This window comes from Leucopleurus acutus, assembly GCF_964270905.1.
Source record: "Leucopleurus acutus genome assembly, chromosome: 20".
NCBI lineage: Eukaryota > Metazoa > Chordata > Mammalia > Artiodactyla > Delphinidae > Leucopleurus > Leucopleurus acutus.
The window spans coordinates 42874690-42900589 of record NC_139162.1 but is presented as its reverse complement, the minus strand read 5'-3'; the positions used below and the strand labels follow the sequence as shown (position 1 = coordinate 42900589).

General features: G+C 54.2%; 1 protein-coding gene across 1 annotated transcript; it reads right to left on the bottom strand.

Annotated features, from left to right (window-relative positions):
• Positions 1-615: 615 nt before the first annotated feature.
• GPI (glucose-6-phosphate isomerase) lies at positions 616-25488 on the bottom strand. The gene is made up of 18 exons (XM_082862173.1): positions 25309-25488; positions 24245-24335; positions 23839-23907; positions 22297-22416; positions 17161-17244; positions 16878-17024; positions 15990-16061; positions 15271-15315; positions 13921-13974; positions 4815-4875; positions 4347-4390; positions 4060-4212; positions 3097-3226; positions 2866-2942; positions 1576-1704; positions 1280-1355; positions 1138-1204; positions 616-1027 (listed from the first exon to the last, which is right to left on the bottom strand). The coding sequence occupies exons 1-18, from the start codon at positions 25428-25430 to the stop codon at positions 892-894; spliced, it is 1677 nt and encodes a 558-aa protein (XP_082718299.1). The 5' UTR covers positions 25431-25488; the 3' UTR covers positions 616-891.
• Between the last annotated feature and the right edge of the window lie 412 nt (positions 25489-25900).

Here is a 25900-nt window from a genome sequence, read left to right as displayed (position 1 = left end):
TCAACTGTCTATCTTATAAAAGGAAAGAATTACCGGAGCATTTGGCCAGGAGTTAGTGGTCACCGTTGATCTGGGCCAGGAATTCACCCAAAACAGACAAAATCTCAATATGGTTTTAAAAACTATCCAGTGGGGCTTCCCTGGTGGCGCAGTGGTTGAGAGTCCGCCTGCCGATGCAGGGGACACCGGTTTGTGCCCCGGTCCGGGAAGATTCCACATGCCGCCGGGCAGCTGGGCCCGTGAGCCATGGCCGCTGAGCCTGCGTGTCCGGAGCCTGTGCTCCGCAACGGGAGAGGGCACAGCAGTGAGAGGCCCGCATACCACACACACACAAAAAAACACTATCCAGTGAACAGAAGTATACAATCACTCCAAAGCCACAGGGGTGAGGAGTGTAAGAAGATGTAGAAAAGATTCGATTACAGAGGCCACGTTGCCCTCGTGACTTGGATTATGCCCCAGTCCACCCACTCTCTTCTCAAGGGACCGTCCTCCATTCTGGATCTGCTCACCAATTACAGCAAAGCCTCACACAAGGCAAACACTCCTCCTACTGGGCACCCTAACTCCTGCAGAGAGCCCCATCTCAGGACAGAGAAGAGTCTCAGCCTACAGTCTCCTTTGTGGCATCTTTATTTTCTACCTGGTATATGAACAATGAACACAGGTCAGAAAAATCAGCTGCACTGAAACACTTCAGCCAACTGTAAGACAGAGGGGGCCTGGACATGGAGAGGGTGAGGCTGGCAATTCCAGACCAGCTTCCGCCAAAGGGCTTGTGGTCCAAGCCCGAAACCAGAGGGTGCTCTGGGCAGGACCATGCGGTGCAGACTCTGGGGCAGGAGGGACAAGGAGGACCAGTCACAACGGGGACTACTGCCGGGCACGAGTTTATTGGCTTCTGGCCTCACGCTCCTGCTTGATGAAGTTGATCAGCCCATTGGTGGAAGAATCATGAGAAGTCACTGGGCTGCTGCCATCAAGCTCAGGTTCAATTTTCTTAGCCAGCTGCTTTCCCAGCTCCACTCTGCCAGGGTGAGGAGAAAGAATGGTATGAGGAAGCTTCCAACATTGCTAGTGAAATCCACCAGCCAGCTCACAGGCATTCCCCACCCTCCCCTTGAGCCAGCAACTCACCCCCACTGGTCAAAGCTGTTGATGTCCCAGATGATGCCCTGAACGAAGATCTTGTGCTCGTACATGGCTGTGGAGGGAGCACGTTAGGGCTCTACCAGCCCAGTCTGACCTACCCGAAGCTGGGACTTCCCCACTCACTTACCAATCAAGGCTCCAAGAATGAACGGCGTGAGTTTAGTGAACACAATAGAGTTGGTTGGGCGATTTCCTTCAAAGACCTTCAGAAAACACCCAGACATGTCCCCCAGTTAGTCGTGATTCCTAACTCCTCATAAGGGAAGCACACGCTGCGCCAGAGGCTGGGATGTCCCTGTGAGGACAGCCCCTCCTACCGTGCAAGGCAGGCAAGGCACTCCACGAGCCCCTGCCCTGGCCACACAACTGTATCCTTCCAATTCCAGGAGGCCACCCAAAGCCCACTTCAGGAGAAGGGCTGACCTTGTGGGGCAACAGCTTCTCAGAGTCCTCTGGACTCTTCCCTGCGGCCTGTAGCTCCTTCCGGGCCTCCTCTGTTGACTTCCCCCGCATCAGGGCCTCAGTCTGGGCCAAGAAGTTGGCCAGGAGGATCTGACGAGAGAGACGTCGAGTACCATTTTGAAGCACTGTCTGAGCTTCAGGCAGATGGACGAGACTGCCTGGCACTGCCCAGCCGGGGTCAGTCTCAGCAGTCGGGGTCAGGCTGCCTGCCCCGACGCTGGAGCTTACTTGGAGCAAGGGGGACACCAGAGCACATCTGCTGACACTGGAAGGTAGGTAACGATGATAACTACCCTTCGAGGACTATGTACTACGTGCCGAGGGCCCTGTTGAGAACTTTACCAACATCTATTTTTTAAGATCCTGAGCGGGGAGAGGCACCATCTCTTTTCTAGTTGAGCCTCAGTTTCCTCAAGTCAGCAGCACTGAATCCCAGAAGGACAGAGGGGGAGAATTAGAATTCAAACCCAGGACTCCCGCGTCCAAAGCTTGTGCCCACAGTAACCCATGCTACTCTGCACACCCAAGAAAAGGCAGGATCGGTCCCCTTCAAGGACTCTGTCAGGTCAGGAGTTGGGTGGTTTTCCCCTTTGCTGCTGTGGTAGGCAAGATCTTGGCTCCCTGGCCTTTGCCCCCCTGCTGTTAACGCCTGTGTATCTTATATCGCATGGCACAGAGGGATTCTGCAGACAGAGCTAAGGTTACAGACCTTAAGATAGGGAAATTATCCAGGTGGGCCCAATGTAATCACATAGCCCTTAAAAATCACAGAAGAGGACGGCAAGTGAGTCAGGCACAGAGATGCAACAGAAGAAGATGCAGGAGAGAATCGAAACTTCAGATGGATTCAACCCAGCCTTGCTGGTTCTGAGACCGAGTCAAGGGGGTTTCTAGAAGCTGAGAACGACCCCCAGCTGCTAGCAAAGAAGCCAGGTCTTGGTCCTACAACCATATAGAAATGGATTCTGCCAACCATCTGAATGAATGAGGAAAAGGATTTCCCCCCAGAGTCTCCGGAAGGGAACACGGTCCTGCCGACACCTTGACTTCAGCCTGTGAGAACCTGAGCAGAGACCCAGCAGACCATGATGGGCTTGGGACCCACAGAAACCACGATAATAAATGGGTGTTGTCTTTAAGCCACTAAGTTTGTGGTGGCAGGAACAGAAAACTAGTCCTGCTGACTAATGCATCAGTCTCAAGAGGTCTAGGTGTGATGTGAGCCTCAGACAGCATGAAGAGGGTTTTTACCTTGTGATGCAAACCCTTCCTTATCGGGTGCTGCGTCTGAACAGGGATGAGGAAGTCACAGGGTATCATCTTGGTACCTGCGAAGGGCACTGTGGTCACCCAGGTGCCTATCCCCACCCATGGGAACCGCCCATGTGGCCTACAGGAGAACGCTGACCTCACGGAGGAGTCTCTCCTGGCGTGCCCTCCCCGTCCCCAGCTGCACTCCTGCCCAGGCCAGACGGGCCCTACCTTGGTGGATGAGCTGGTAGAACGCATGCTGGCCATTGGTCCCTGGCTCCCCCCACACAATGGGGCCCGTCTGGTGGTCCACACGGGTGCCGGACTTGGTGATGTACTTCCCATTGGACTCCATGTCACCCTGGAATGGGGCCAGAGACCCAGTCATCGATCTGCAAGTCTTTCTCCTTCATGCACATGCCCCAAACCAGCCTGGGATGCACCAGGCACGCCTGCCCTGCCCTGGCTCTGTGAGATACGGGCAGGCGTGATTCTTTTATGTCCCCTCATCTGGGAGGGCACAGCTCACAAGCTTTTTGGCTTCGACCGCTCTGAAGGACCCATGACCAGCAGAAGGTGTATACGGAGGTCCAGGGAGGACCTCCCTAAGAGCAGAAACGGGTCACAAAATCTTCAACTGATTTCTTAATGGAGAGGCAGGCTGGAATCCGGACTGTATAGCCTTTGAGGGCCATCACCCCAACTAGACTCTGGGCCTTGGGGAGCCTCAGCCCCTCCTCCAGTCACAGGATCCACTGGGAGAGGGGCTGCTCTAGGGGGGCTGTGGAGATTCCAGGGGCAGAGGGCTGTGAGTAGCCCAAAGAGGCACCATAGACTGGGTGTAAACTTGCTTTTCTGGAGGGACAAAGGCAGTGCAAACCATGGGGGTCCCGGGCTGTGGCCCACCCTGTCGGGTGATGTCCAAGAAAGAAGTGACCTGGCTGAGGCACGTGCCCTGAGCCAAGCCAGAGCCTGACTGGCCAGGGCACCATGATAGCCACTCATGCCTCTCCCACGGTAGCCAAACTCAACTGACACAGATCCCGGTTACAAAGATTCTCCATGAGATGGGGAGCACAGGGGGGCCTTGGACATGCCCAAGGGTAATGGAGGAAAAGGCCGCTGGAGGAGCAGGAACCTGGGCACCCAGGCTCATGGGCCCCCCAACCCAAGGCGTGGCCTGGCAGCTGGTACCTGCTGGAAGTAGGCAGCAAAGCGGTGCAGGTACTGGTCGTAGGGCAGCATGGCATGCGTCTCACACCCAAAGCAGTTGATGTACCACACGCCCAGCAGGGCCAGCAGGACGGGGGCATTCTTCTCCAGGGGCGTCGTGCGGAAGTGCTGGTCCTGAAATGAGAACGGGGTGGGCGGGGGCTGAGCATCTTCCCAGGAGGGAAGGAGTGAGGGCGAGGGGGAGGGAGCTGGACCAACCACAAGCTTCTGGCCAGCGTCTGGCAGAGAACACACGCCTCAGCACTTACCATCCAGTGAGCCCCTGAGAGCAGCTGCTCGAAGTTATCAAATCCTGCAACACAAAAGCAGCGTCAACAGAAATGGTCATGCCCTAGGCCTCCTGGACGCGGACACAGCTTCTTCTGGAACCGGGGAAAGGCTGGAGGGGGAGCCAGAAGAAACAGGATCTGGGAGGACTTGGGCCTGTAGAAAGCCCCTCTAATCAGAGTCAGCCCTGAGCACAGAGGCAGCTCTAGGGCCACCTGGCGTGGAGGAGGGAGCAGGACCGCAGTTGTGAGGGGCGGGGAGAAAGGCCAACCTGCAAACCCGCAAGGAAACTCGGCCCTTCCCACCTGACCTGAAAGAAATGTTCCAGCCAAGGGCAGAGAGGCCCGCGGCCTGTGGGAACGGGAAGGTATTCAGGGACACGAGCCCCCAGCCCGACTTCAGACGGCAACACGGTCTCCCGAGACAGAAACACAAACATGCACACTCACCCACGTGCAGGGCAATGGAGAGTCCGATGGCTGACCACAGCGAGTAGCGGCCTCCCACCCACTAGGAGAGACAGGAAAAGGCGCTGAGGAAGGGCTGGCACACCCCGCCCCCCTCCCTCCTGCCACGAAACTTGCCCCCTGAGAACCATGCTCTGCTACAGGTGAAGCTCTGCGGCCCTGGGGCCAACCCACCTCTGGGAAGCAAGACAGCAGGCCAGGCGCCGGCAACTGCTGGGCCGACCAACAGGGCAGAGACTACATGAGGGACTGACCAGAGCCACGAGACTCAACCAAAGATATTACCGTGGCTGACCCCACCACCTCAGACACGGACAGACCCGGCGCCTCATACCTGTGCCAGGTCCGGCCTCCCCAGGCACCAACAGACCCAGCGCCTAGCCCACCTCCTTGGACACTGACAAGTCAGAATCCCGTACCTGTGTCTGGTTGTGCCTCCAAGGGCACCGACAGACCCAATGACTCGTACCTGTGTCCAGCCTCTTGAAACACTAAGAGACCCAGCGCCTCATACCTGTGCCCACGCATACTTCCTTGAACAATGAAAGACCCAGCACCTCCTACCTGGCCTTGGCCCCTGCTTCTCAGATACTGATAAACCCAGTGTCTCATACCTGGGCCTGGCCTTGCCACTTCTGACAATGAGAGATCCAGTGCCTCATACCTGTGCCCATTCCCGATTCCTCAGGCTGTACTGACAGACCCAGCACCTCCTAGCTGTACCTAGCCCTGCCTCCTGGGACACTGACAGGCCCAGTGGCTCATACCTAGGCTTGACTGACCTTCAGCCTCAGCCCAAGACACACTGAGGTCTACCATTCACACTGTGCCTTCTCGTGCCACACTGCAGACTCCACTTTACCTTCAGAATCCTCAGATCTCCAGTCACGTCTTCCTAACAACTGTTTATGGAACACCTACCATGTTCCTAGCATAGGCAATACAAACAATCCACGGGGGGGAAAGATATAAATGAAACAATCATGCCAATAAATGTGAAGATGAGATAAAGTGCTTGGGAGAAAGGAAACCAAGAATAAAAGGACTCTGAGGGTGCTTGAGCCTGGATGTGAAGAATGAGTAAGTGTTACCCAGGGAAGCACAGAGGGAGGAGAAGGATTCCAGCAGCCAGAACAGCATATGCAAAGGTCCTGCAGCAAGAGCAGCCTTTCTCAACAGTGAGAGAATTAAGCCCCACGGAAAATGCTTTGAGTGACTCAATTTCTCAGTACTACCAAGGTTGGTCCAAGGCCAGCACCCTTCTAAAGGCAAAAGAGAGATGCTAATTCATTACATCCAATGGATGCCTTGGGGCATTAAGGCTTAATTCTATCCTGAAAGCCTGACGAGACAGGCTGGGCAGGAAGAAGTGTAGCACAACCTAGAAGATGAAGGAAGGAGTGAGAACTGGAGGGTAGAAGCTGAGAGGCAAGGCTGGAGAACCAAGAAGTCTGTGGGTGAGGAGCGAATGGAAGCAGGAAACCATCTAGGAGCCCCAGTGGTCGTCCACAGAATGATGCTACCCTGAATGGGGGCGGCAGGGATGCAGACCACTGATTCAGGAGGTTCAATTAAAAAGGATGAATTGGAAGAATGACAGAATCAAATGTGGCCCAGATGTTTCTGGCTTGGATAATAAGATGAATGATGGGGCTCTTTACCTAGAAAGGGTCTGGGTTTGGCGGAACCTTACCTGACTGTCACAGTCCCACAGACCACACCATGCCTGACACTGGCTCTCAGATCTCACCCAATAGACTCAAATCCAGAAACTGGCCTGAGCAGACAGCCAGCACTCAGACCAACAGATTCCAGGCTGCTGACCTTGACTGAGGTCAGGTTCTCAGACTTCACTTTTGTTTTGGGAGGGCCCAGCAAAGCTAGTGTCCGATTTGAGCCTCTGAGACCTCAAGCTGCGGACACAGGTCCTTAGACCTCACCTTCACCTGCAGTGGGTCTCACACCACGCCTTAGAGATGTCGCTCTGCAGTCAGTTCCATGTTCTGTGCCTCACCTGCCCCAGAGCCTCAGACCTCACCTTCTCCAACCAGGTATAATCCAATCTCTTTCCCCACTTGATTAATTCAGACCCTGCCAGCTAGATCCCAATGTGACAGACCACACCTTGGACTGGTTACAGATCCTCAGGCCTCTGCAACACCCTGAGCTCTGCCCATCACACCTGACCAGGGTGCTAAGAACAGCTGGCTGACACGGCTCAGCTCGTTCTACCTCTCCTACCTGAACCCAAGGGCTCCGCACACCTCCCCAGGTAGACCCAGGTACACATACCTACGATGACTCTGCCTTTCCCTCGATGAGAGTCCACTCTACCCACCTGACCGTGCCTGAGCCTACCACTGAGGGTCCCACCTGTGTCTGGCCCACCTTCTCAGGCCTTACCAATCATACCAATTATGTATTTCTAGGCTAGATCCTGCCCCATTCGTTTCATCTAACAGGCCCGGGGATGCCAATTTGTACCTGAACCGGGGGACAAAAACCCACCTAAGATCGTGTTTATACCTCTGCCCATGTGACCCTGATCCACGGACTCACTGACAAAGCCAGGTCCACAGAGCAGCCCTGGGTATGCATGCAATGGCTTCACCTGGGAGGTCAACTCTAGCTACTTGTGTTCAACTCCAGTACCTCAGACCACAGGGTTATACATCTGTCAGAGGCAGGCTCCAGACAGCTCAGTTAAATGACCCGGGCTTCACATACCTGTCTGTGCCTAACCTTGACCCCTCACATCTCAACTGACAGACCCAGGCTCCCCTCCCTGAGCCCAGCACTCAGACTCCTCACACCTTCCGAAGGGGTCCAGCTCTCTCTCCACGGGCCTGATCTCGGCTCCCAGGCCTAACGTGAGAGAGCCAGGTCTACCGTCTGTGTCTCACTCAGCTTTCCACATCTCACACACAGATCCAACACTATCAACCCCTGCTTGGCCTGGGCACCAACACCTCAGTAAGGAGCCTCCAACCTCATCAGATGCAAACATCTCTGCGTATCTGTGCTCAGCAGACCCCACCGAGAGATGTGCTTCTACCTACTTGGGATTAACCCCAGACCTAACTCCTAGGACCTGGGTCAATGTACCTCATGCCCCAAGGATTTCACCTGCAAGACCCAAGCATACATACAGCTGGCCCCAAAGTCCTTGCTTGAGAGGAGCCACATCCACCTACTCATTTCTAACTTAGAGGCTGCGTATCCGCTATGAGCCCCGCAGAGTCCCGCCTACCTGCAGAAGACCCCAGTGCTGTGGGCCTGAATTGAGGCCGCTCTACCAACCCAGGCTTAACCCTGGTCTTTCAGGCATCACCAAAAGACCAAGGGTACATACCTTTGCCTGAATCCAACACCTGAAAGAGCTAAGTCTACCTACCTGTGTTCAACCGTAACTCCTTAGGTCTCCTCAAGACTATACCTGGCAGACAGGCTTTGCCTACCTACCTCTGACCCAGGCTGCTCAGACCACATTTGCTGGGCCAGCTCTGCCTACTTGTACATGACCCTGGTTCCTCCGACCACACCTAGTGGACAGCTCTGCCTACCCGTACATGACCCTGGACCCTCAGTCCATACCTGGCAGACCAACTCTGCCTACCTGTACACGACCCTGGATCTTCAGACCATACTTGGTGGACCAACTCTGCCTACCTGTACATGACCCTGGGCCCTCTGTCCATACCTTCCAGACCAGCTCTGCCTACCTGTACATGACCCTGGATCCTCAGACCACACTTAGTAGACCCACTCTGCCTACCTGTACATGACCCTGGATCCTCAGACCATACTTAGTGGACCCACTCTGCCTACCTGTACATGACCCTGGATCCTCGGACCATACCTAGTGGACCAACTCTGCCTACCCGTGCTTGAGCCTGGATCCTCGGACCATACCTCGTCAGACAGCTCTGCCTACCTGTACATGACCCTGGATTCTTGGACCATACCTAGCGGACCAGCTCTGCCTAGCTGTGCTTGACCTTGGATCCTCAGACCATACCTGGTGGACCAGCTCTGCCTACCTGTGCTTGACCCTGGGTCCTCGGACTACACCTAGTGGACCAGCTCTGCCTACCTGTGCTTGAACCTGGATCCCTGGACCATACCTCGTCAGACAGCTCTGCCTACCTGTGCATGACTCTGTCTCCTCTGACCACAACTAGTGGACGAGCTCTGCCTACCTGTGCTTGAACCTGGATCCCTGGACCATACCTAGTCAGACAGCTCTGCCTACCTGTATTTGACTCCAGATCCCAGACCATACCTTATGGACCAGCTCTGCCTACCTGTACTTGACCCTGGGTCCTGAGACTGTAGTGGACCAGCTCTGCTTACCTGTGCATGACTCTGTCTCCTCTGACCATAACTAGTGGACGAGCTCTGCCTCCCTGTGCTTGACTCTGGGTCCTCAGACCATACCTAGCGGACCAGCTCTGCCTACCTGTACATGACCCTGGCTTCTTATGCTGTACCTAACAGACCAGCTCTACCTACCTGTATGTGACCCTGTGTCCTCAGACCATACCTACCCAGCCAGTTCTGCTTACCTGTACATGACCCAGGATCCTTAGAACCTAACTAGCAGAATAGCTCTGCCTACCTGTGCTTGACCCTGGGTCCTCAGTCCATACCCAGTGGACCAGCTCTGCCTACCTGTACATGACCCTGGATCCTCGGATCATACCTAGTGGACCAGCTCTGCCTACCTGTGCTTGACCCTGGATCCTCAGACCATACCTAGCCAAACAGCTCTGCCTACCTGTACATGACCCTGGATCCTTAAAACATACTTAGTGGACCCACTCTGCCTACCTGTGCTTGACCCTGGATCCTCGGACCATAGCTAGTGGACCAGCTCTGCCTACCTGTACACAACTCTGGACCCTCAGACCATACCTGACAGACCAGCTCTGCCTACCTGTGCTTGACACTGGATCCTCAGACCATACCTAGCGGACCAGCTCTACCCACCTGTACATGACCCTGGCTCCTCAGACCATATCTAGCAGACGAGCTCTGCCTACCTGTACATGACCCTGGGTCCTGAGATTGCACCTAGTGGGCCAGCTCTACCTACGTGTACTTGATTGACCCTGGGTCCTCAGACCATACCTAGTGGACGAGCTCTGCCCACCTGTGTTTGACTCTGGATCCTCAGACCATCCCCAACGGACCAATTCTGCCTACCTGTACATGACCCTGGCTCCTCGTGCTGTACCTAGCGGACCAGCTCTACCCACCTGTACATGACCCTGGCTCCTCAGACCATATCTAGCAGACCAGCTCTGCTTACCTGTGCTTGACCCTGGCTCCTCAGACGATACCCAGAAGACCAATTCTACCAACCTGGCACCTTACACTGTACCTAGTGGACCAGCTCTGCTTACCTAAGACCACATGTGGCAAGTCAGTTCTACCTGTGACTGAGCCTGGCTTCTGAGACTGCAGCTGGACGGCCAGCTCTGCCTACCTGTGCACGACCTTGGATCCTCAAACTGCACATGGTGAGCCACCTCTGCCTACCTGTGCTTGTTCCTGGCTCCTGAGACTGCCCCGGCAGGCTAGCTCTGCTTACATGTACCTCATCTCAGCTCGCCAAACGTCATCTAAGACATTTGGTTCTTCTTACCCGGACTTGGCTGTGACTTCTGAGATTTCACTGGACAGACCCAGTTTCCTGAACTTGCTCCACAGACTTTACCTGACAGACCGTGCTCTACCCACCTGTGCTTAACTCACCCTGACAGACCCAAGGATAAAACCTGTACCAGATGCAGACTCCACAGACCTTACCTGAGAAACTCAATTCCACATACCTGTGCCTGGCCACAACTCTTCAACTTCGTAAGACATCTCTACAAGACAGGCAGAGATGCAGTTCTACCTACCTATCCTGACCTTACCTGGGAGATGCAGATCTACTCACCTGTGCCCAGTCCCAGCTCCCAAGATCTCACCTGAGACACCTACCTCTATCCACCTGTCTTCACTTCATATTCTCAGAGATCATCTAAGAGATCCAGGTCTTTCTAGATGAACCCAACCCTGGCTCCTCAGGGCTCACCTGACAGATCTGTTCTACCTACCTGTGCCTGACCTCAACTGTGGGACAGAGTTTAATGAACCTAAACATGGCTTTTCAACCTACTTCTGGCTTACCTTTGGCTTTACAGATTTTACCTGAAAAACTCAGTTCTATCTACCAGTGCTGAACCTCAGCTCCTCAAATCTGGAATACAAACCAGGGACTGACCTCAGCAGCTCAGACCTCACCTGTTCAAGAACCAAAAGTAAAACCTGTATCTCACCTCAACTCCTCAAACCTTACCTGACAGACCTGCTCTGTGTACCTGAGACAGACGCAGAATTCATGAACCTTCCAGATGGATGGATGCAGCGCTCCATCTCTTTGCCCGACTCCAGCTTTTCAGTCCCTTCCCAGGGGACGCAGGACCATCTCCAGGACCATCGCCCTGAGCATCACCAGAACTGCTTGGACAACACCTGAGGACACAGTTCTGACCCGGACCCGATGGTGGATTTCTAGTCCCACCTGTCAGACTCAGCTGTGTCTCTGCCTACCTTTGGTTTTAGTGTCCTTACCTGACCAACACACTTCTGTCCAGATGTGCCTGATCTTGGCTCCTCAGGCCTCCCCTAAGACACCTAGTTATACACACCTTGTCTGATTCCAGCTTCTGAGACCTCAAGCAGACGTGGCTTTACAGACCATGCCGGCAGACCCCACTATACAAACCTAACCTGAACAGACTCTTCCCAGAGACCTGACAGATCCCTGGCTGCTCATCTCAGCCTGAGGGAAGCCTGGCGAGAGCCCACTGGTGCCAAACAGTGTCTGAGTGACTTGGGCCTCTGACACTTCTGGAGACCTTTGTCTCTAGACCTTTGTCTACCATAAGCCTCTCACAATGCACCTTAGCGACGTGCTTCCCTGGTGGTGCAGTGGTTAAGAATCCGCCTGCCAATGCAGGGGACACGGGTTCGAGCCCTGGTTCGGGAAGATCCCACGTGCTGCAGAGCAACTAAGCCCGTGTGCCACAACTACTGAGCCCGTGTGCCACAATTACCGAAGCCCACGCGCCTAGAGCCCATGCTCCACAACAAGAGAAGCCACCACAATGAGAAGCCCGCGCACCACAACGAAGAGTAGCTCCCACTCGCCACAACTAGAGAAAGCCCGCGTGCAGCACCGAAGACCCAACGCAGCCAAAAATAAATTAAAAAAAAAAAAAAAAAAGAACATGTACCTAATTTTGGCTTCTCAGACTCCACTTGATAGAATAAATATCTGAATTCTTCCAGAATTCACAGACCTCACCTGTACCTTTACCTGTCCTGGTGCCTCCTCTTCAGATACCACTTGTACCTGTCCTGGCTCCTCTTCAGACATCACCGGCCAAAATTAGCTCTCCGGTAATGCGTGCTGACTGCCTGATCCCGACACACAGGGCTGCCCCGTGGCTGGCCACAGCTGACCAGGCCTCACCGCTTACACATACCTACGCCAGACTGGACTCTTCAGATCTTACCTCAGAGCCAGAGCAACATCCCTGTATCTACTGTGACTCCTCTGTCTCACCTGAGACCCTGGGTCCAGAAATTTCACCTGTTCCTGTCCCTGGCTCCTCAGATGTCATCTTCTCAATTCACCAATATACATCCTTAGCGACCCAGGCAGGTCCTTCCAGGTATGTCTGGACTGGCCGCAAAGGCCTCCACTGTGCCCACCCTGGCCACTCGGGCCTCACTAGCCAGCCCCAGCCCCATGTTCTTGTGCCCAACTGTCATTCCTAGGCCTTACCTGGGAGACCCAGGTCTGTCTCTAAGCCACACCCCAACTCATCTCTGCAGGCTGGGTGGTTACAGGCAATGACGAGCCAGGCTGTGACACAGCCCCGCTGCGCTGGGCTCCTTGGCTAGCAGGAGCCCCCACGTGTCCCTGACCACCACCTGCTCAGGCTCTAGATCCCGCAGAGGAGGAGGGTGGTACCTCCCCTCGTTTAACAGGCATGCAACATTTGTTAGAAGCTGCACAGTCTCTCTCGAGCGGGGTTCCTCATCTGAGCCACAGGACGCAGAAAAGGATTTGAGTGACTCTTCTCAATTCTTCCAAGGATGGTACATAACTAGTCCCATTCTAGAAAGAGGTTAACTCATTACACACAAAAGATGCCTTAGGGCGTGAGGGCGGAATCCTCTCCCAGACTCCAGGCCTTTAGAGCTTTCAAAGGAAGTTACATCTTCAGATGCTGCCACCAAGCAGAGAGCTTCCAGTGTAAAGGCCTGGAAGCAGCCCCACTGGGAAAATCCCCAACCGGACGATGCCCTCTTAGGTACACCTGCCGAAGTCACGTGTTAGGGCCACACCCACTGCATTCAAGGCACCCACGCCACGCCCTGCACCGCATCTCTGCCCCCCCGAGCCTTCCCTGCATTCTGTGACCCGAGCCCTTCTCACAGCACGGCTGCACTCAGGCAAGCTGCAAGGAGAGCTCCTACTCACTGCTTGGCACCAGCTGTGGCTCTAGCAGAGATGAGTCTGCGTGACCGCCTGTCACTAGAGTGGCCCGCAGCTCTGCCACTCAGCAACGCTGGCTTTGCGAGCTGCCCAGCGGGGCCCCACCCAGGCACCTCCTCTCTGCCACCCTCCAGCTGCCCCTGCAGCTCCTTTCCAGGCCTGCCCAGTCACACCTCCCGCCTCACCCTGCCCTTTGGTCTTTACAGGTTGCGGCTGTAGTTCAGAGAAAGGTCATCACTGAGAATAACTCACAACCTCAGCTTAGCGAGGGGGACAGGGGTGGCTCCGGTTACCCCGCCCAGGGGAATGTCACCCTGGCCTTGCAAGCCCGCCCTCGGTGGGAGTGGAGCCCTCATCCTGACTGAGCGAAGCTGCTCCTGCCCCACAAGCCTCTCTGAGGGCCTCCTGCCTGCTGCAGGCATGCAGCAGGTGCTCAATAAATATCGACCTGACCTTATGGGCCCCTCATCTGCGGCTTGACCTGGCAAAGGACACATGATTCACCCACCACGGGGAAGTGCCTTTACTTACATCCCAGAACTCGAACATGTTTTGAGGGTCAATTCCAAACTCCTTCACTTTGGCCTAAAAAGGGCAAAGGGAAAGAGAAGGAAGGAAGCCTGGGTTAGCGGCACAGGAACATGTTAGTGGCTCCAGGGCATGAAGAGTCGTGCCACCACTGGGGCTGCGCTGCAGCCACCTGCGAGTCCAGGCGGGACCAGGAGCCACCCACCCCCAGAGCCAGATGCCAGGCCAGCTCACGTCCAGCACCCCCGTGGCCCAGTGCTTACAAACCCCTCCTGCTGAAAGGGGCTGCGCAGCCACCCTGAGGACCTGGCCCACACACTGTTCTGCAAGACCACCTCCTGGACCAGACCCCCTGGGACCTCTGGGAAACAACTGAGCACGGGCAGGGGCAACCTCCCAGGCCAGGAAACATACAGCCCGGACACCTGCCCAGCCCTTCCAATACTGGGATGGTGACCGCACCCCAGGAAGCCTTCAGGGAATGAGAGATCCTATTCTATCCCCTGGGCAGACAGGGCCAGCAACCCTTGCCTAGACCCCACGGGAGACGTCCCACTGACCAGTCTGAGCTCTACCCGCAGAAGGTGGACAGTGGCACTGTGGTTGGCCAGCCTTAAGATGTCCTTCTGTCTCCCCCCCACAGGCAAGTCAGCACTGCAGGCATGGGTGGGGGTGGGGGTGACACGGAAGGAGTGGAGTCAGGAGGACCCGGGTGTGGTTCCGGCTCAGACTGCCCAGCACAAAGCCCACCACACAGCAAGTGCTCAGCCAGGTCTGCCTTCCTCGCGACTCCTGCAGCACAGCCCCGTCCTGCCCGCTGACACGCCCCTGACCCTACCTTGCACAACCCGGGGCCAGGAGGAACTGGCAGGTGGGTAACCACATTCTAGTCCCGTGTTCTAATCCCGGCATCACTGACTCATGCAATCACTGGGTGACAAGTCACATCCCTTCATTGGGGCTTAATGTCCTTATGTGAGAAATGGGATGCATCCCCCACCCGTACCCAGCATATCCCATCTGGGGAGAGGCCAGTGGCAGAGGCCAGGGGAGGTCACATGTGGGGAATGTTGTGGCCATCAGCCAGGCCCGGGAGGTGGGTGGGGTTAATGTGATCCCACTGACTGCAAGCCCCCTGCTGGAGCAGCAGAGGTTTGTCTGCCTTGCGGAAAAGGTAAGGATGGTTTGCAACTCACATCCCTCACAGGCAACCAACCCTTCTACCTCACCAGCTGAGCCAAGACCCCTGAACCTGTGAAACACACCTCAGCTGATGTATTCGGAAAGGCCATGACCCTGACCTGGCCTGGGCCCTCCCAGGGAGGTAGTATGGGAACCCTCGTGGGCACTTACAGTGTTGGTAGACAGGGCAACAAAGTGCTTCGAGACTGCGGAAGGCTGCAAGAGATGAGCCAAGTTACACCACACCCATCCAGGGGCCCCCCAGGGGCAGTAACCCTGCCATCTCTGGAGAAACCAAGGCCCCGGGGGGGACCCACTGCTCCCAGTCCTCGGTTCGGAGGCTGTCGGAGGAGCCCCATGTCAAGATGGAGAGGACAGAGGGGTCAGAGGCCAGGCAGCCCAGCCTACCTCACAGGCGCACAAGGCCCAGGGTGTCTCTGCTGTAAAGCTGGAGGGGCCAGGGGTAGAGAGGATTCCACAGGGCCAGTGGCCTTAAGGAAACGGCCCTCAGCAGTTAGAGCAGGGTGTGCCACGTTCGGCTTGTCTGGGCTGGCAAAGCCAAATATCTTTTTTTTTTTTTTCTAAATATTTATTTTGGCTGCACGGGGTCTTAGTTGCAACATGCAGGATCTTCGTTGCAGCATGCATGCGGGATCTAGTTCCCTGACCAGGGATCGAACCGGGGCCCCACGCATTGGGAGCACAGAGCCTTACCCACTGGACCATCAGGGAAGTCCCAAAGCCAAATATCTTAACCAGAAAGGATGCCTCCTGCTGCCAACTTCAGGGGAAATAGGGCTACAGGGCTAAGCGTGGCCACGCAGGCTGACGGGCAGGCCCACCCTGTCCTTCCCAGCCCGCACACTGCCTACTGCCCACCCAGCACTCACATCCTTGGCCGACAGGAGAAACCACTCCTTTGCTGTCTCCGCGTTGGTGATGGTCTCCTGGGTGGTGAAGGTCTGCAGGCAGAGAGTACAGGAGTCGGTCCCCAGCCAAGGTCGGTACGGCCCAGAGCCAGAGCTCAGCAGCGGAGACCGTGTGGGTGCCCATTTACCACACGGAGCAGTGCATGCAGGTGTGAGTCACTCCCCATAACCTCAACCCACATGTCCACAAAGCCACGATCAGTGACTGTGTCTGGGGCAGGGTCCTGGAAGTAGCAACGTCATCCTGTGATTCCAGGACTTCACAGACAGAGAAAGGGGAAACGCTAGTAAGAGCTACACCTCCACCTGCCCAGAGCCCACCCTCCGCCCCCGCCACCCCACCACAGGTCAAAGGCCAGAGCATCCTCCAGGAGCAGCTGTGGACACACCTGGGGCTCCCTTCAGCCCAGACTAGGCTGTATCTCAGAACTCAGATGGAATTCTTAATATTTAATGTGCATGGATACGAGTAAACAGGGCATAGATGACAAAAAACAAAATGCTTACATCATCTGGGCATGGCTCTGGGATCAGAAAGGAGCAGACATTAGAGACAGATTTCTGAGAAAGATGGAAACGGTCCCAGGCTGAGCGCACATTCAGTGAAGTGAGTGGGTGTGCCTAAGATGAAGGCTCATACGGACCAGTTCAGGTTTTAATCAGGTAAACTGTTTTTGCCACCACATAAGGAAGAGTCTGAGGGCAGCTGTGCCCACCTGATCCACAAAGCATGGCTCATTCAGAGCAGCTGGGAGGGTCCAGAGTCCAGGGCAGTGGCAAAGCATCCACCCCCCCCCCGCACCCCAACACACAGAGGGTTGGGAGTCAGGCCGGGTCTGAGGGCCGTACCTTGGAGGCGATGATGAACAGGGAGGACTCAGGCTTCAGGGCGGCCAGTGTTTTGGCAATGTGGGTCCCATCGATGTTGGAGACAAACCAGACCCGGGGACCTTCTGAAGAGTATGGCTTGAGGGCTTCAGTCACCATGAGGGGTCCCTGTGGGGAGACGCAGCATCAGAAAACAAGATTCCGGGGCCCACGAGAGGTGAGAACAGCCAGGTCCCATCTCTGGAGAAACCAAGGCCCTGGATGGGACCCCTCCTCCCCCATCCCAAGGCAGCCCCCTCCTTACCAGGTCAGAGCCGCCGATGCCGATGTTGATGACATCCGTGATGGACTTGCCTGAGTACCCCTTCCATTCACCGCTCCGGACACGCTGGCACAGAGCGGGGAGATGTAATCAGCCCAGATCCCTGAGTATAAGCTGCTGCTCAAATGCATCATTACTTCTGTATCCTTACACCTCAGTCCCGACTTCCAGGCCCTATCACAGGCCTACTGAGACACACTGTCACATCCTTGCCACACTCAGCCCCAACTAGACCCTTTTTCTCATCATTAGTAAGCGGGGTGACATCCCCACCTCACAGCAACATTGTCAGAATCTGCAAAACAAGAGCAAACTTTCAGCAGAACCTAACATGACAGAGGCCAAGAGATGTGGAATGTCAACTACTGTGACTGGTCTGTGCCAGGGACAGAAATGACATACACGCAGCCAAGCTCCACATGGACTCCAGGGATTCCTGCCTCCCAGTATTCACATCCCTATAGGGTCCCCCACGCTGTACAGGGTTCACTATGCACCCATTAGGACACTGCAAAGATGACGGAGTGTGACTTCAGAAGCTGGGTCAGGAAAGACCATGCAGCTTCTGCCTTGCTCTCTTGGATAGCTCACTCTTGGGGAAGCCATCTACTATGTTATGAGAAGACTCAGTTGTATGAAGAAGCCAGTGTGGTGAGGAACAGAGGCCTTCTTCCAGCAGCCAATGCCAACTCACCATCCATGAATAGGAACTGCCTTGGAAGAGAATCCTCGAGAACCCAGCAAACCTTCAGATAACTACAGCCCTGGCCGACATCTTGAGTACAACCTCAAGAGAGACCCCCAAACCAAGGCCAAGCAGTCAAGCCTCAATTTCTGATCCACAGAAACCGTGTGAGATAGTAAATGTTTACGGCTATTTTAAGCCAAGTTTGGGTGGAATTTGTTATATAATGACAAATAACTAATGCAGACTTTGGTGCCACAAGTAGAGTATTACCATAACAAAAATCTAAAAATATGTGTAGGGACTTCCCTGGTCCAATGGGTAAGACTCCGTGCTCCCAATGCAGGGGGCCCGGGTTCAATCCCTGGTTGGTGAACTAGATCCCACATGCATGCTGCAACTAAGAGTCCGCATGTCACAACTAAGACGTCCACAAGCCACAACTAAGATCCCACATGCCGCAACTAAAAAGATCCCATGTGCCGCAACTAAGATCCGGCAGAGCCAAAATAAATAAATAAATATTTTTTTTAAAATAAAAAAATAAAAATATGGGTAAAAGCTAAAAGAGCCTTGAGGAGAGTTAGTGAAAGCCTAAAACATTGGAAGAGACTGTTAGCAGAGGTTTAATGGTCCTCGAGGGGGCTGCTGGTACAGATTTAAAGAAGTGGGAAGAAAACACTACTGAAAATTGTAGGAAAAAGAATCCTTGTTATGTAGTGAAAGAAAATTTAATAACACTGTTGCCTGCATTAATGGGGAAAGTAAAAGATGTATCTATTATGATCTGGATGATCTAGCTATAGAGATTTTCAGGCTGTGTTATAGGAACTACCTGGCTTCTTACTGCTTACAATAAAATACAAGAGGAGAGAAACAAGCTTAATGAAGAACTTTTAAACAAAAAGAAGCCAGGAATCGCTGGATTTGAAAATTCCCAGCCTCTCCAGAAAATAACTGATGCTGAAATTAGGAGATGGATCTTCGGCAAAGTTCAAATCCAGGGCACTGTAAGAAAAGCTTCAAGAAGTAAAGCAGAGAATACAGCTGTAAAATCCTTTGTTAAGACCTCAGAAGGAGCTAAGGTGGTAACACAGAGAACATTTTGGCTGAAGGTAAGGCTTCCAAAAAGCTTAAAAGTACTGTCTCTGTGGTCTTAGAAGCAATTGTAGGAAAGGACTTATCTTGAAAAAATTTGTGGGTATAGCTTTTGTCTAATGGAGTGAACCCCCCACCCCCAGTAAGCTTCACAGGAGACCCACAAAGTTTTTAAGATAACTGAATTGTCAGAAACACTACCAGCTTGGCCTGAAAGTGACAGAGATATTACAAAAGGAAAAGAGATCTCTGGGACTTCCCTGGTGGTCCAGTGGTTAAGACTCGCACTTCCAATGCAGGAGGGCGCAGGTTTGATCCCTGGTCTGAGAACTAAGATTCCACATGCCATGCAGCATGGCCAAAAAAATAATAATAATAAAAATTAAAAAGGAAAAGAGATCTTTAATATTTTTTATGTTTTAGGCCGTGGTGTGTGTATGTGTGATCTTAGTTCCCCAACCAGGGATCAAACCTGTGCACTCCTGCATTGGAAGTGCAGAGTCTTAACCGCTGAACCGCCAGGGAAGTCCCAGAAAAGAGATCTTTAAAAACCTACATTTCTATAGGCAGTAAGCAGGCTGAAAAAACTAGGCAATTACAAACACAGACTACCTTTCATGTAAAAAGGATGACTAAGGGCAAAGCCAAAAGCCTTGAGGAACAATTCCCAGGCCTTGAGTCCTAACCAAGCAATTGCCAACACGTGTCCTGCTCAACTTCAGAACTGCTTTGGACCAATGTTTCCTGTGTGCCTTCCACTTTCCTTCCTTTTTGAAAAGGAATTATCCTATAACAGTTATCCTACGCCTATCTCACCATTGTATGTTGGGTGTGTAGGGGATAAATAACTTGTCTACTTAATTCACGTATCTTCAGATCAAAAGGAACTGTTTTTAAGTTGTATTAAAGAAAATACAGATATATCTGTATCTAATTTAGATTATGAGGTTCTTCACTTCTAGCTGATATGGTAATGGCATATGGCTTAAGAGAAAGAGAACAGGGTATTTCACATGTGGAAGGAACATGATGAATCACTGGGAGCCAGAAGGGAGACTATGATAACCAAATTCTAAGATGGTTCCCAGCTATCCTCACCTCCTGGCACTGCATTCATGTCCTTGTGTAGTCCCTTCCCACTTCGATCAGAATTGACCTGTACAACCAAGAGGCTATTACAGAAATGAAAGAGTAACTTCTGATGCTACCTCAAGGTATTAAAAGACGTTGAGGCACTCTGCCTTGCTCTCTCTTGGATCAGTCACTCTGGGAAAAATCAGCTACCTTGTCATGAGGACATTCAACCTGTAGAGAGGTCCACAAGGTAAGGAACTAAAGCCTCCCAAATGTCAGCACTAATTGCTAGTGAGCCATCTTGAGTGCAGATCCTCCAACCCCCATCAAGCCTTCAGATGAATGTAACCTTGGGCCAACATCTTGACTACCACCTTATGAGACCTGAGCCAGAACCAGTCAACAGAAACGCTGACTGCTGTTTCCAGCTGCTCAATTCTGGAGTTATTTGTTACGCACCGATAGGAAACTAGTATACGTGGCTTTCCCCAAACCAGTAAGACCCAGTAACTTTATTTCTTTTAGATAATCATCACCTGCCATGAGCAATTTTCCATCAATACAGAAAGAAAATAAGTTGCTCAGCTTTTCAACAATCAATCTCACCATGAGTTTTGTTATAATGAAGCAGCCTAGAGGGGAACTTTGTGTATCTTTACTATTACTACATACACCCTTTATTTAACCAGATAGGGGGTCTTACAAAAGCACACCCGTTCTGCAACTTCCTTTTTCAACTTCACAGTATATCCTGAACAGCACAGCAGGTCAATGCAACTGTAGCTCCCTAATTCCTAATGGCGCCCAGGACTACGGTTTATGAACATACACTGACTTTACTGGTCAATCCTCTGATAAATGAGGTCAGGCTGTTTTCGGTTTTTGCCGTGACAATCAAGGTCATGGTGAACATCCTCACCCAATCTTGGCGAACTCCTGAGAGCACAGCCATGGGGAGTGTTCCTTACCATGGAATTGCTGCTATTCAGCAGCTATTCTGAACTATAAATAGCCCATCAGTCTGAGTCAGGTATCCAGCAGCCAGCTATAAGGGAGGGCTTTCGTGGAAACAGCTTCCCAGACGACCAGTGCCACACACTCTCCACATGGCATGCCCGAGCACACAAGGGCTGACCAAACAGGGCACCCTGCTTCCGAGACACATCAGTTCTGCCACTCACAGCAGATGTCTGGAAACACCCAACGCTACATCCCATCCAAAGCCCATCACAAACACCAACCACTCTTAAGGGACATTCTGGAATCCAGATTCTCATCAGGATCCCAAGCCTTCCTCACCCTGCAAAGTCCCACTCACTTGCCTGCCTAGCCTCTAGGACGGATGCCCAGATCACCTCCTGCCGTTTCAGGTCTGAAGATGACCAGCCACACGTGGGGGACGCTGCTCTCAGGGACCAGCTGACTAGAGCCTAGATCATCACTCCCAGAGCACGCGTACAGACATGCGTGACCCACACGTACAGACATGCACACGGCCACACAAACCGTCCAGCCCACAGACATCACCCTTGCACTCCACGCTTGAGGACATCCACCAACTCTTGCAGAATCACCGTGGGGTAGACACTGAGGCAATGGCAGGCGATGTGGGGAAATCTCTAGCTGGTCTCTGAGGCAACCCCTACACCCCCACACAGGAAAAGGAAGCACAGTTGTGTGCATTAATGCTGACACAGGGACAAGCTGCATGTGTGTGTACACGTGTGCCCGTGTTTCAAAGAAGAGACGACAGACATGCTAGTACATGCATAGGAAACTTTTGGAAGATTTACAGTAAACATTATAAAAGCTGCCTCTGGAGAGTTGGCTGGGGTGTGGTCAAGAAAATTTTCCATTTTAAATCTCGTCTAGTTCTACACTAGGCAATAAGGGCACATGACTAAAGAGGTTAGAAAAAGCAAGTCTCTCCCCGACTATCCCATCCCTCAGGGGCCTCACTTTTATTTTCAGAACTCTGTCCGGGCCAGACTGTCACCGTGAGCCCACAGGCGTTAGAGCTCAGGAAGGAGGCTGCTCTACTGCTGCCAGTGGTGGGTTCCCTGAGAACAGGGTCAGGGAAATTCCTGCCTTAGCAGAGGCTCCATGGCTAGCTGTCACAGAGACCACCGCCACCTCAGGCTGCATTGAGGGCTGGGGTCCTCTCCAAGGAGCGTGGAAGGGCGGCCCATCAGGATCCCCAGATTCCCAAATACAAGCACACACACACGGCCAAGGGGAAGTCCAGCCCAGCAGCTGCTTACGTGGCAGAAAGACTTTATCTTCTCCAGGACCCTGTTGACCTCTGGCATCACATCCTTGCCATCCACCAAAATGGGTGTGTTTGACCGGTTCCGAAGGGCCACGTGCAGCACTGCCCGATCCTGGGGACGAGAGTCAGCGCATGAAGGCCTCCACCCCAGGGCAGCCACACTCCCAGCTGGGCATGATGCAGTGTGGCCCCAAGAGTCAGCTCAGCCCTTTATCCACTGGACACGCAGGCCCTAAGGTCTGCTAGTACCATGGTCTCATACTCAAAACCCACTGTGTGCTCATGCAAATAGGGGCCACTCCAGGTCCTAGAGGGAAGGCAAGGCGTGTGCTGCTCCCTTACGTGCTGCAGACAGCCGCAAGGGGAGGGAGACCGGAACAGGCCTGGGACAGGCCCCAACGACCCACAGATGTTCAGGGCGTGAAAAGTCAAGGAAAGCTGAACAAAGAATGAGCAAAGGCACACTGGTGACAACACAGGTCAGAGACAAGCAATGACTGGCTACAGAGGACCCAGGCTCATGAAGCCCAGTCTCATCTTTCTAGTGAAAGTACACGGTGTTTGTTGGCTCCTTTTGAAAAGTGTCCCTGGCCCTTTGGAAGTGGAGCAAAACAGGCAACTGAAGCTTCCCTCACCAAGCATCCCATCACACCCACTACTGGAAACCAAACCAGACCCTAAGTCTGTGATAGGCTCCAGGCGGCTGGCCTTAGCAAGTGAGAGCGACAGTCCCATCAAGCTGGAGGCAGCAGGAAACAGGTCTGAGGCTCCAGGGGAACAGGAAGGGATGATCTCAGGACTCCAACACAGGGAGAGGCTCACTAAGGTGGAGGGCTTCATGCCACACTGCCTTCACCCCGCCCAACCTCACTCCTGTGCCACATTCTGTAGACAAATGCACCACTCCAGGAAGCCCTCCTTGATTGCCGTCTCTCAGCCTAGCCCAGCAGTGAAAGACAGGGGTGTTTGAATAGTGGCTCTGCCACTTACAGAATGACACTGGATAAGTGACTTGATCTCTGAGTTACAGGTTCCTCATGTGTAAAACGAGGATAATAACATCACGAGGATGACACTCTGAGTGCTCAGCGATTCTTATGCCTACAGGGTTCCACGGCGATTCAGGCACAGGGTGGCCCAGGCCTGGCCTTGCCACAGCTTCCTGCTGACTCCTCCCACTGAGGAGGTTGATTTTGACATGAGTCTTCTTTTCACTGACAAAACCGTAGCAAGGATCAGAGTTAACTTCTCTGAGCATGCCTTGAGAAGCCCTCTCCCTGCAGCCTTGAGAGATGCTGTCCCCAGGCAGACACCGGGAGCCATTCCACGCTCACCAGACCTAGACTGCAGTCTTGGGGAAGACACACTCCAAGGCTGTGCAACTTGCTTGAGGAAATAGGCCTTCGGGCCCCTGGTTAAGCAAAAGCATTGCCTAAGAGGAGGGGTACGGACACGGGGTGATGCAGCTAACAGTCAGACGAACCCCAAAGGGAAGGAAGAGGCTGTGGAGGGTATACGGAGTCTGCCTGCTCACCTCGGTGAAGTTGATCTTCTCACCGTTGAACATGCGTTCCCGAGCAGCCTCCACACCCCTGGACTTGGCCTGAGAAGAGAATACACTGAGGCCTGGTCCCACCCACGTTGGCCACCAGGAGTCCAAGGCCCCAAGCACAAGGCTTGGTGTGGCCCCCGGTGGGGCTGACAAATGGCTGCAGACGGGTGCCCTCCCCCACTGCCTGGGGAGGGTCTGCTCAGACATCAGGCACTGAGTCCCCTGGGATGCAGGTCAGAACCTGAGCCAGGGGCAGGGGCACAGGGGCAACTACTGAGATCCACTAAGAGGGGTAAGTAAAGATGCTCAGGGACCTGAGGACGCCAGTAGCCCAGCTCGTCCACAACACCATGGGTCACGGGTCAAGCCTCCCCACGCAGAACATTACCAGGTCCACCAGCATCTGCATCACAGCCTCCGTCACAAGGTTCTTGGAGTAATCCAACAGAATATGCCCATGGTTGGTGTTGAGGTTCAAGCTGCAGAAAGAAGGCAGAAGCGGCTGACCACACCCCAGCCTGATCCCTGATCAGAGATGCTTCCAAAAAAAAATCCTCCCTGTGCCAAATCCAAACAAGCCTCAGCTGGCCAGCACAGTGGTGTCGTCTGTCACCTGTCCGCCCCCCAAGCCGACCTGCAGCAGCAGCGCAGGGCAAGATGCAGACCCCTGGTGAGGAGCCTTTCCTCTGCTAAAACTGAGCTGGGGGATGAGAAGACGGAGCTGGGTGAGCTGCCCCTGCCTAGGCCAGAGAGGGACAATTCCCTCCCAGAGCTTCCACTCTGCGACTCAGCTTACTCAGGGAAGGACCCAAATGACAGGGCTGGCCATCAGGGACTTCCAGTCTGGAGCCACGGACCTCCCCTCCCGAACCCCTGTGCCAGTGACCATTCCCGACCCCCAAGATTTTCTCCTTTCCTGGTCGTTCATGGGTCTCCGGACCTAGCCTCCTGGGCAGGAATCACGGCCCCACCTCTCCACCCTTCCATCGCGGCTCCCCGCAAATCCCCCGGGCCGGTCCCACCCTGACCGCACCCTGCAGAAGGTCCCGAGCACACTCTCGGCCGGGACCGAGTGGAAGGGGGCAGCCCTTCTGAGCCTGCCGCGTCGGCGAGGGCCCTTGCTCACAACCGCGGAGGGATGGCCTGCTTCAAATGGCAGGGACTGGTGGAGGGGGAGGGGAGAGGAATGTCCCCGTGGAGGGGAAGCGGCAGAGAGGCCCAATCCTCATGACGAAGCTGCCGGGGCGCCGAGACCTCCGGCGAGCACCCGGAAACCTGCTTCAAGGAGGCGTCAAGGACGAAGCGCGGCCTGGGCCTGCGCCCAGATCCGCAGCCGGGGGCCCTCGGGGACCGCCGCCCAGCCCTCCCGGCCCAGGCCCTGCACAGCCGGACCCCGCGCGCCGCCTCCGGGTCCGGCACGTCCGCGCCCCGCCCCTGGCCCCGCGCGCGCACCTGAAGTGGTTAAAGCGGTCCTTGTCTCCTTCGAAAAGGCGGCGCAAGTTGAGGTCAGAGCCGTGCTCGTGGTACCATGCCTGCAGCTTCTTGAACTGCGGGTTCTGGGTGAGCGCGGCCATGGCGAGGGCGGCAGAGAACACGGACTGGGACAAGCACGGAGGAGGAAGCTGGGCGGGTGGCGCGCGGCAGGCGGAGGACCGGCGAGCGCAGCGAGCTTTAAGGCGCAGGCCCCCGGCTCCGCTCCGCCCCGTCCCCGCCCCCCTCTCTGAGGTCCGCGCCCGAGGGGCAAGCTGGTCCGCAGCCGAGGCTCGGGGGCCTCATCTCTTCTCGCCTTGCCACCGGCGGCCTCTTGGGCTGCTGCTCTGCCGACCTCTGCCTGGAAGTGACTGAGGAACAGAGGCAGAGCCCCGGCCTGCTTCATTAGTTCGTTCATTCACCCACTTAACCCAACTCCTTACAACACTTCAGTGTTACAGGTGCTGCGGCTATGTAGGTGACAAGTAAAATATATGGCATATCTGATGCTGGGAGGTGCTAGTGAGATAAGGAACGCTGGAAAGGGTGCTGGGAATAGGGGTTGCAATTCTGA

Bases quoted from the DNA above. Each gene is read 5' to 3' on its own strand.
- GPI (XM_082862173.1), bottom strand. From the start codon at position 25,430: ATGGCCGCGCTCACCCAGAACCCGCAGTTCAAGAAGCTGCAGGCATGG. The intron at 2,943-3,096 runs GTAGGGCCCGTC...TGCCCTTCGCAG, and splicing joins CTACCAGCTCATCCACCAAG to GTACCAAGATGATACCCTGT. The intron at 1,028-1,137 runs GTGAGTTGCTGG...TCACCCTGGCAG, and splicing joins AACAGCTTTGACCAGTGGGG to AGTGGAGCTGGGAAAGCAGC.